Source organism: Apaloderma vittatum, unplaced genomic scaffold, assembly GCF_000703405.1.
Source record: "Apaloderma vittatum isolate BGI_N311 unplaced genomic scaffold, ASM70340v1 scaffold22444, whole genome shotgun sequence".
In the NCBI taxonomy this organism is placed as follows: domain Eukaryota; kingdom Metazoa; phylum Chordata; class Aves; order Trogoniformes; family Trogonidae; genus Apaloderma; species Apaloderma vittatum.
This window is the reverse complement of record NW_009713539.1, coordinates 37,773-49,193: the sequence shown is the minus strand read 5'-3', so window position 1 is coordinate 49,193 and position 11,421 is coordinate 37,773. Positions and strand designations below refer to the sequence as shown.

At 40.5% G+C, this 11,421-nt stretch overlaps 1 protein-coding gene across 2 annotated transcripts in view; it reads right to left on the bottom strand.

Moving 5' to 3' along the window:
- Positions 1-356: 356 nt before the first annotated feature.
- SLC12A4 (solute carrier family 12 (potassium/chloride transporter), member 4) overlaps positions 357-11,421 on the bottom strand; it is a 37,851-nt gene continuing 26,786 nt past the window's right edge. Inside the window, exons 15-24 of one of the 2 annotated variants that reach the window (XM_009868422.1) lie at positions 11,087-11,206; positions 10,234-10,338; positions 9,068-9,236; positions 7,773-7,968; positions 6,914-7,083; positions 6,596-6,727; positions 6,393-6,497; positions 5,428-5,612; positions 2,653-2,786; positions 357-1,519 (exon numbers count right to left, since the gene is read on the bottom strand). In XM_009868422.1, the coding sequence (XP_009866724.1) occupies positions 1,428-1,519; positions 2,653-2,786; positions 5,428-5,612; positions 6,393-6,497; positions 6,596-6,727; positions 6,914-7,083; positions 7,773-7,968; positions 9,068-9,236; positions 10,234-10,338; positions 11,087-11,206 (1,408 nt within the window). In that variant the 3' untranslated portion in view covers positions 357-1,427. Of the gene's footprint in view, positions 1,520-2,535; positions 2,594-2,639; positions 2,787-5,427; positions 5,613-6,392; positions 6,498-6,595; positions 6,728-6,913; positions 7,084-7,772; positions 7,969-9,067; positions 9,237-10,233; positions 10,339-11,086; positions 11,207-11,421 lie in introns of those variants that run through there. The other variant, XM_009868423.1, reaches the window with a different exon arrangement.

The window sequence follows — 11,421 nt, the reverse complement described above, 5'->3', positions numbered from 1 at the left end:
CACATCCCTTGTATGGGATTACTGCTTTGCCAGACGGCGAGAAACCTTGCAAGGGTACCAGCCTGCAGGGGTGCCATAGTCTGTGGAGTTCTACCTGGCTATTCGGTACAGCAGTAACTCCGGAGCCAGCAGCTTATTAAGTGCCTTACTCACCTAGGCACGGCTTAAAGACCGAGCTGGCACCTCCCCACTGCAGTACTCGCGCCTTGTGGGTGAGCACCAACACGTCCCCACCGCCTTCCCCTCACCCGCAGATCCAACGTGCTGCAGCTGGATCCCGGCAGCTCAGCGCAGGGACGGGCAGACGCAGGGCTTTTCCTACGTTGTTCACCTCAGCACACAGAACAGAGAATAGGTTCAAAGTGTATGCAACATTTTATTGAAAAAATACGAATGTCTGTACATAAAGTACAACTTAATGGGCTCGATACAATCTCCAGAGACTTATTGGTTAATATAGGTCGTCTTCTCTTCTGTTTCCTCTAAGGGCATAAAGCAAACAATGAAGCAGCAGGTCCCCTGTACTTGTGCAAGTGCAATCCCATCGCTGTGCGTGCAGCGTAGCACCTGGCTCTACACACGGGACTCCAACATGCTCAGTGTACTTTGATGGATGGTCTGCAAGAAATTTAAAGCATGGAAGAACTGCACAGGACTGGTCCTTCAATCCACTGATGATTCAAAATTTACCGTGAGATCTCTGTTATCCTAATCAGTCTGTATCTGTGTATCCAATATTTCTGACAAATAAATACAAAAATAAATAGGGATCTGGCCTCCCAGAACCTCAAGTCTCAGAAGCAACACAATTTGTAGCAAGCTACATACATAATTTCAACTATATCAACATAATTTATTTAAATCTCTATCAATAGATGTATTAAAAGTATAAATTCTTATCCAATAGTGAGAGTTTAGTTCTGGAAATAAACCCAGAAAAACAAAGCTTTTTCAGTCCTCTCTTACAATTTAGTGTGCTCTTAGAAAATGCTTTATAGCTGAACTTCAGCAGAAACTAGCTGCTATATAATGTAATTCTAACCCCAAACCTAATATAAAAAGCTTTTAAAATCTTTTTACAGTAACTGGCTTTCATGTCCTAACTACATACAGTTACTAAAAATACTGCACATAGCAGTGCTGACTAAAAATAGGTTTAGTGTTAAAACTACATGCACAAATGCTGGAGTACCAAAGCAGAAACTGAATAATGTGGCAGCTTCACAATTAACTTATGTTGCTAATTGGATGGTGTAACAATACTGCAATCCCAAAAGATATGTATGTTGCAAATGGAAAGACAATGAATAGGACTGGATGAGGAGAAAGTTAGGCAAAAAAACCTTTTTTTCTTCTCCAATTAAAACTGGAATGTCTGTTATCGCCAAGAAGGTAAATGTAGACCAGAGTTAGAAGCGCGTACTAAATCAGGAGTAAATTGTGATGACTTCTCGGCCGCCTCCTCTAACAAGTAATACTCTCTCCAAACCCTCCGTCAAGACTTCAAGAAACTCCATGTCTGTTTCAGCAAAGTCAAGGACAAAAGAAATATCAAAATGAAAATATGCAGTGATTAGCCTCTGTATTGGGTTTATCTGGCAAGGTTTTAGTAGCAGGGAGGCTGCAGGTGCATCCTCTGCGAGAGGAGACCATGGGCTGCCCCCACGTTGGACAGAGCCAGTTTCAGCCAGCTCCAAAACAAACCCAGAGCCAAGAGCTGAGCCCATCAGCGATGCTGGTGGCACCAGGTCACACAGTCATACTCCCTTCCCAGCGACTCTCCACTTATATTTAGAGTTTTTCAGCCACAGTGGCTCAGCCTCTCCAGCAAAGTGTGGAGGAATAAGCATCCTCACCCATAAACTCAAGTTTAAAAGCTCTCTTGAGCTGCAGTAGCTGTGGTCGAAATTCCCCCGTGCAAAGAGGAATGTTTTTATCCTTTCTTTGGCCAGCATGCTGTTGTGAAACAGCCATAACTACTTCTATGATCTAGATTTAGGAGAAAACAATCACTTGGTCTGTGATTTGTGACTTGTAACATATTTTTTAGCACAGGTCCATGAAAGGCTTGCTAATTTAATGGTACAAAGCCAGGCAAAAGAGTAGCTGTGGACAAGAGATCTGCCATGCCAACAGGCTCACCAGATCACAACCCTCAGCTCTGGCCATGCTTTGGGGAACGATGCAAGTATCTAGACTGTGGGTTTGAATTTTAATCTTACCAGAGCATTGCACTTGGAGATAAGCTCCCCAGTTCTGATGTGTGAGCTATCCCTGAGACAGCCACTCCTTCAGGACATCCTGTTCACTTGAGTTCAGACACTGATCTCAGAGCACCAGCTGCTAGGAATGCCTTCTTAAACATCTGCTACATCCACTACCAAATATTAGGTTAAATACATTTAATTTAATAAATTTAATCAAGTAAAAATTTAGACAAGACTGAACTCAAACACACAAGGCTTCCAGAACAACCTGTGGTAACTTTTACTTTAAGCAATTACTACAGAAAAGCCACAAATCAGTACCCTCTACTCAGTGGACACTGTCACAAACTACAGCTTGACAGCATTTGTGGCAAAATGAATTCAAGAGCACAGATTAAAGAAATAAAGATCTTGTGTGTGGACCAGGCCTTGCCTGAAAGGATACAGTTTTCATCACCGTCAGTATTCTTTGGAGGACCAGGCATGTTGAGGAGAACAAGTCTGGCATCATGGGATCTATTTACAATAACTTCATTTAGTTTCACTGCTGTGTGCATTCTTCGGACATTAGACTGGTTCCTGTGGAAGAAGCACATGCACGCTTACTGTTAGAAATATGCCCCTGAAAGCTGAATTATGATTAAAAAGGCTCTTGAAAACATACCTTAAATCTCCTAAATATCCTGTTAAATGTTAACACACAGTGAATTTTTTCAAACTTTAAAATGAAGATACAAGAGATTTCACAGAATTTTTCAGGTACTGATAGTCCATCTGTTTTAAGATCCCTGGAGTCAAGTCTCCAGTTTACAACGTTACGTTGCTCTTCAGGAAGCATATATTATTAGGATGACTTAGTCTTGTATCAGAAGTTGAAATGCATTTGCAAAAAGGGAGATGCTCTTGGACTGTGGACACACTCCTCACACTCCCATGGCTGCACAGCCCATGCACCTCTTTGGACTCAGCACCAGAAAACTCCCTCTCAGAGACCCATCAGAACCAAGGAGGAGATTGGCACCGTCACTCTCGGACGACACTTCCCAGGAGCGCACTTGTCCTTTTGTGGCGAACAGCAGTAGACATCTCCAGAGAAAGCTGAGTTTCCAACAGTTTCTTAGCCTACAAGTGGCTGGATGTGTGCCTGCTTATGGGGCTTTTCTGATGTATAATATGGATTTTAACCTTTCCTTCAGCTGGATGCTATTCATCCTCTCTGCCTGCCTCCTTACAAGAGCCACTTATGACCCAAGCATCCTCAAAATCTGAATCATGCTTTCAAATTTGAGTTGCCACTTGGTTCAACAGTTGTGGGAGAGAAGGGAATAGAAGCAGTATGATCTTGTAAGCCTCATCTCCTTAAGAATCCAGGCTAAAGAGAGGCAACAGGATCAGTTATTCAGAAAATACCACAAACTAGCAATTCATGCAGGAACACAACTGGAAATTACCCTTTGGGGATTTTGAGCCTGGGACTATTTCCTTTCTACAGGAAAAGAACTATTATTTTGGTAACGTAACAGGAAAAACAATACAGAAATAGACTTGTCAAAGAGAGAATATGTTTGCAGCCTTGAGGATTTTTCATTTGTTTTTTTTTTCTTCATTTTAATATATTAAAACCAAATATTAGTAGAAAAGAATCAAATATGGATCTATAGTTTTGTTAATTCGCCTTTACATGTTATGAATGAAAGTCTTTAGTAAGCTTGCTGCTCCTTTGAATATTTAATTTGCAAAGAAATGTCTTACAAAGACAGAAAAAGGAAGATGCACAGGTAAGAATAATGTTTGTGGTATTAACAGCACAATTTACCTACTGTGAATTACCTCTTCATTATTTAATGTTCGTATTTAATTTAGAGCAAGGATATCCTTGGTCTTCGCCACGTCAGGTTCAGAAACCCAGGGGCAACACAGAGGCCAGGTAACGTTTCCAGGAAGTAAGGAAGAAACCAGCACCAGAAGCAACGTACTGTTATTACCTACATGTAGTTTTGGAAATCTGAAGGTTTGGTATTCTCTACAGACATTTAAAATGGGCATCTCCCTGGTGATTTGAGGGTGTAGACTCTAAGAGAGGCCTTGTTTAGTGTCCAGAAACTGCCAGAAATAACATCATAGCAGTGCTGTGGAGTGAGAGCTTCTCTAAATGAGTAACAACTCCCCCTTCGTGCGTCACACTCAGCTTAAGGAAACAGGTTCAGATTTGTAGTTATTTTCTATCCTGACTTACTTCTCGTCAGGACAACTCTTGTAGCTTGTTATGAACTATTTATATGTTACTTAGCTTAAGTGGCTAATCCTGGCTCCCTTTAAAAACATTGCTAAGATGGCTCAACTCTAACTCCTTTTCTTCCATAATTATATATAGTTTTCCTGCTTTTAGTTGAGAAAACGAAGTCTTCCCTCTCAACCATCTTAATGTACTTCTAAGTTAAATAACAAACTTACAAGTTTCCCCACTCTCTGAAAGCATGGAAGAGGAAAAATTACAGGTAGTTAACATCAAATTCAGCAGAATTTCTACAGTATGATTCAGCCAAAACCAGATTTGAAATCTCACTGATTTATTAGAAAGAAAAATCTGGAGCTTTGCCAAATATGCAAAACTGACTGAGTGAACTCTTTGTGTAATATGTAGTAACATCAAAAGGGTTGCAGGAGATTCACACATTTTTATGCAAAGCCAAAACAGAGCTTTTCCTCTAGCTATTTCGGGGACACACATGTGGTAATATGAAGGCTGTTGTTACATGCCAGTGCTCCTTCCACAGCGAGTCTGTCTTAGAGGGTTTTATCACACACATATTCTATTTGCAGTCATTCACCATCTCCACAACTTTTTCCTTGCTGTGTTAAGCATCTGCACTATGAATTAGGTAGGGAAGCTATCAGGTTTTTTTAGTTCTGATTAGATCAGTGAAATTGTCAGTCTGGTTCTTAATTACGTGTTTTGTTGAGGTATTTGGAAGACAGGAGGAAAGTTATAGCAGAATTTAACAGCTCCGATTTAGAACTTGACTATACCAAGTAAAATATTGGGGGATGTGTGCTATGTCTAATTGGTTAGAGATTTCTCAGGAGGCTAACTGCTGTCTTTTCAGTAGCCAGGTCTCAATGTTTATTGCACAAATCAAGGATTAGGAGACAGAAGGTAACAAAAGCACAGCACATCTAGTTTCAGGAGGTGTAAGCTGTTGACTAAGACAAGACTCACGGCTTAATGCTGATGAGATCTCTAAAGCTTCCCACCGCACTGCCTCGGTTCCGCTTCTCAGCGTCACATTTCTCTTTTGTCCAGGTCATCTGGATGTTCTCAGGAACAGAGTCCCCCTCATCTTCTTCATCCGAGTAGAGACTCTCCAGACGTGCTACTGAATGTCTGTCCTTTACCAGCTGAGCCTAGAGGACACATGGATGACAAGGTGAACTCTGAGACTTTATTTTATGTTCCCTCATTGTGTTTAAGCAACAAAAGACTTTTTCTTCCATTGCATCCTTTAATTTGTACAGTCAGTTTAGACTTTAGGACAGCTCTGATACTAGGAATCTGCCCTAGCTAATAATCTTACATCCCAAACTGACACTAAACAGTTTTGATGGGTGTAAGCCACAAGGAATTTGAACTTATATCTATACGAGAAAAATAAAAAGACAGTGTAGCTCACATCCTGACATAATCTGAAACAATGGATAAGTCTGATTCAAAACTGGCAACACAAAAAAGGTGAACAAATACATACAGAGAAATTAGATCACCTGCACCTTTCATAACTACGTGTCCTTACAGTCCAAACTGGAATGAAATCTTCAGTAGGAAAACAGGATATACTATAAATTGAGACAAACCCCGGACATCCCATATAAAGCAAAAACAAGGTCAAGAAAGGTTTAAGACTTGCATCCTCAAGTCGGCGAGTTATCATTTACATCGCAAACAGGAACACACAAATTGTCTCTACAGCATAAATATTGCCATCATTTTCCCCAAAAGCCATTTCTAGCATGGTTTTGCAAGTACAGCCAGGCTATAAAATGACTACAGGCAATTTTAGGAAACAAAAAAAGCTACGCTAAAAGTATTTCCTTACATCTTTAGAACACAGGAGTTAAATTTAAGCAGCAGCTATATAAAACACTACTAGGAAGGCATTTTGTGTCATCCACTTCAGCAAAAATGACGTACCTCCTCTCTGTTTTTGTTAGCCTCATTTGCCTCAGCATCTGAGACCTCTGCTCCATCATAAGAGTTCTCTCGTAAGTATATGCTGAGATATCACTATTGTGCTGCAGAAATAAGAAAAAAATTATTGCGCTTGTAATCAAGTCATAACAGAATACCACCATTTGCATCATAAAGTGAAAGACTGGCTCAAATCCCTTACCATTTCTACCACTTCCACCTCTGCCTCTATTCGGAGTTGATAGAGGAAAGTAGCCAAATCCTTCTTCATCTGAATGCTGTTATCATCCATCTGAGCTACAGTAAAAATTCTCATTTTGCATTTTCTCCAAACCTGGTGAGTGAACATAAACTCTCAGTATTTGAACCAATAGTATTTCGCTCTATGAAACAGAAACTCATCAACAGACTCACTCTCGTTTATCAATACGTGCTCTACTACTGGACCTTGTTCTTTAACCTAATGCACACAGAAGTACAAACATTCTTGGTGACAAACGTTCTTGGGCTAGGTCCTTACTTTGTGTTGTTTGAGAAGAAAAGGCAGCAACATCAACATGCCTCCATCATGCACAATCCACCACACATCAATGTTGCCCTCATTGTAACGCTCATGGTTGCTGGGGTAGAAAGACACGTTTTTGGGAACCAGCAGAGCCAGATGGGCTGCAGTTGTGCAGCGAACAGTACCTGCCAACAAAGGGGAAGAGCAGTAATTGCCAATTCTGTGAGAGTGATCTATGGTTTAACAAACAAACAAACAAAGAAAAAGTTACTCGCTGAGCAAAGGCCATCAAACCATAAAAGTCACTGCCTACACAGAGAGAAGTATTTACAGCGAGGCTTGTATAGACAGGTCGGACATGAACCCTATTTCATGTTTGAAATAATCACAGCAATGTTCAAAGCTATGCGTGAGGGGAAAGCATCGGCTCTGTTCTAATTTAACTGTGTTATGTGACTGGACTGTAGGGGAAAGACAGGGCTATGAGCAAGGAGCGCGTTAGCTCCAGTAGTGAAGAGACATGGATAGGGTAGGACCTGGTACAAAACAGATTATCTCTAAAACAAATTGTAGTTTGCGTAAAAAAAACAAGATCTCTCAAGCCTGTAATTTTTTAAGCATTCATTAGACAAGATGAATTTTAGCAGATAGATTAATCTTTGAAGAGCTTTCACAGGTCTTTTATGTACAAGTGGTGACATTTTAAACATAGAGCAGTTTTGCAAGAATTTACTTCACAATCAATACCAGACAAAACAGACTAAAACTCAAAACCAGTTACACAGGGATTTCATTAAAATCCTCTGTACACACCACGTGTGTAATAAACATCTCTGTTCACAAGGTTTCATCACACAGAACCTTTCAAGCTCACCTATAAAGGTCTTCCATGACCTGGGATCTTCACTTTGTCTCCAGCCATAGGGCCATCCCAGAACCACAGTGTTATGTTTCATGCCACCTAGGCCACAGGACTGGATCAAGTGGGCAATTCCTTCTCGAACTTTATTGGCTACGACTACTTGACAAAATCCTTTCACTTTCTCAATGTCCATCATATTTTTAATAGTCTGCAAGATAGACAAGAAAAAAACCTCACAACCAAAAGGAACTCTAAGTACTTCGCTATCGTGTGATCAGAATGTAAAGTCCTGGTTCCCAGTTCCACACGTAAAATGCAAAGTTCTGCTCATCTGCTTTCCTTAATAAAACAGAAGAGAAAATATCCACTGATTGTGAGCAACACTTGTTTAGAACACACATACTTCCCTTCCAAATGTAATTATTTCTGACAGATTAAGATAAGGGGTTTTTGGTTTATGTTATAATCTCTTATACATAGTAGTAGTTAATGTCACCTGTGATAGTGTCTCACTTTCCATTTTCTAATCCTAAAACACTCACCTTCTTAAACCCAAGGTTAGTTAACTTCATTCAGTTTTCAAATTTCAGATTTCTATGTAACGTGCTGTAATATTACATTCAATTTACAAATATAAGCACGAAACACCATACACCTATTAAGAATAACATGCTCTTTATTTAAAAACTAAACAAACTTGGCCAACACATAGAACTACGAATTAGATTTCCCTTTGTAACAATTCTCCTGCATAACAAGCCTCTGGGGAAGAAAACAGTGTTGTGCTGGCTGATACCATACCAATGCAGACAGAGCTACGATGTCATGGTTACACGGTGAGGAAGACAAAATTACATATTAATGAATTTTCAGGACCACCTTTTAATGGTTTTTGTAGGAAATTCATCACCACACTGAAAGAGACACGGCACATTTGCTAGCTTTGTAATCCCTCAGTTATTGAAATGGTTTTTTGGTATATTCAGTAAACAAATTGGTCCTCTTCCCTGCATTAATCAGCATACATAAACTTCCATAGTAATTACTTCTTCTAAATGAAGACAGTTATATGCAGTAAGGCTGTTTATACAAGGAGCAAGCATTGATCTTACTATAATTGCAAAGCCACAACTGGAAGGTGAAACACATTCGCAAGCCCTTCACCGAACAGCTGCAGTACTGCTCAACTAGTCCTGTGTTTCATGGAAGCCCTACCGATACGCTTTTTCCCATATAGGATTACGACACTTCTAAGTTGCCTGCCCACTCACCCCTTTTTACCTCAGAAATTTGTTTAAGCCACTGACCTGTTCTGCAGCCTGGGCTTCTCCATAGGTTTCCAAGAAATTCCCTTGGATCACTGATCCAATGATAGTCAAACCTTTGCCGGCTTTCAGCTGGGATGCAAATGTTAACAGTCTAGGGTATTTTACATGCAAATCTTCATCAAGTTTCAGAAGCACCAGCAACTGAGGCCTGCAGAAAACACAAACGGGAATGTGTTTTTTACTAGAGCTTTAACAAAAAGCCTCTCTCATCACTTTAGTTGTGCTTGAATATTAACTCTTAAACAGTACGTTCTTTCTGTATCTCACACATTAGAGGAGTTTTAACTAATATTTTATTTCTCTCGATTCAAAGCAGATTTGAAGCATTGAGGGGATTCTGCTGCACTGTTTTGACAGTCACAAAACTCATTCACATACTCAGCTTAAGAGGCCTGCATTAGCTTTCATTTACATGGTTGACTTTCAAGGCTCTCTTAGGTACTATCAGAGCCCACACTGCTCATACTGCAAGGCTGTCCTTCCAGATCTATCTGGACACTTGTGCCAAACATGTGGGAAACATGATTATTTTCATCTAAACACAGATCCCACATGCTTTCTGTCCCTTAAGGTATTGTTACACATCAATTAACTTACTTTCTGTCTTAAGCTATGATTTAACGAGTATAAAAAGATTTATGAAACTCTCTCCTTGGGAGATTCTTAGTCCTCTTATTCAGAGCCTAAGAGCTGTGCAATGCATACCCGAGGGGAGGGTTCTTGCCCACTTCATCTGTCTTCAGCATACAAAGCCAGAAGGAAAAATGTTGGCCACTTTAACTATTTTAATCTTAGAATGACAGCGGTGACTTCTTTGTGCCCCCACAGGGCAAATTACCACAGGGCTCTGGACCTCTGTACTCGGAGATCTCCACAGCTTCCCCAAGTTCCGCTTCAGAACTCAGCAATTCAGAATCCGACTGAAGGTCCAAAGGACATGAAAGTTTTGCCCATACTGGGCCCACACAGGAGGGCTTGGGCAGTGAAGGAGCAGTTTACTGCAGATTCAACATGTTTTTTTAAATAATCTGGGCATATAAATTCATTCACACAAGACAAAATGCATCCTGTCTGGAGTCCACTTTAATTCTTTAAGTGTAAGCAGATAATCATGGCAGAGCATTCTATTAGTCCAAAAGGAGTACCTCCAGTTCTTCGTGTGGGGAGGGCCCTCCTCCAGTCTGAGCAGGGCGTATCTTGCTGCACTGAGCGAAAGACCTCGGATACCATCACCCCATTCCTTCTCCGCACTGTGAAGAAACACACAATTTAGCCAACATGCGGTTTCATCAGCATTTAGTTGCACACTTACAGTCACGCTATAGAGAAATCATGACCTTAGGAGTTTAACACCGTGGTACGTAGCATGCGTCACATGGACATTTACCATTTGCACATACACAAATGTGATACTTGGCATGTACCACATGAGAGAAATGCAAATATTTCAGTCAAATGTCTCCCACACCACCATCATTCTGTGTTTAATTTGTAACCAACACTCCACTACAGAGAAGGCTTCCCACACATAAACAAATACCAGGCATTTTAAAACCCAATTCATAAAATTAAGTTATACAGCCATGCTACTACAGCCTGACAACATCAGACAGTAACAATCTCGGGCAACATACCCTGCAGAGTCAGCTTTTCGAGGGCTGCTCTAGACAGCTTTGCACTGGATAAACTGGAGTAGGATGGCTGCCTGCAGCTGTTCTGGGCCTGAAGTCACTACATGCGATAGCAGAATGACAGATCCCAAGCAAGATTTCTGCTTCCCCTGACTCAGGTTTCAGCAAATACCTTCACAGTCTCAAGAAAGCATTTCAGGGGTTTTTGTTTAGCACGGACACAGTAAAACAAGAAAAAAAATTAACTCAAAAGGGAAGCCTTTTAAGTCATCTCTCTACACCTTTCTCCAACTGGGAAGGCTAGAGACAATTCACAAAAAATAGACCTGCTCTCCTTCCTATTCTTTCCTATCCATTGAACACTTACCCTTGGTATTCAATGTACTTGTAAATCATGCCCGCAATCAGCATAGCTACCAAAGCATAGTACCAAGATGAAATGAACATCAGTGCCAGGCAAATACTCATGCCTAAAAATGAGAGAGCCCTAAAATGAAAAGTAAATATATTAGTGAGTAGTGAGGTAGAAAAGCTTACAATAAGTCAGTTATGGTCTTGCTCTTTTCTCTTTAAATCATCTATTCTGAACTGACAGCAGAAGCAAAGCTTCCAATGAATCTCCTCAGTCCCCAACAGCTTTGTATCCTGTTGTGGGAATGAAACTCTTATGGCATTAAATATGTGGGTCTGGTCCACTATGAA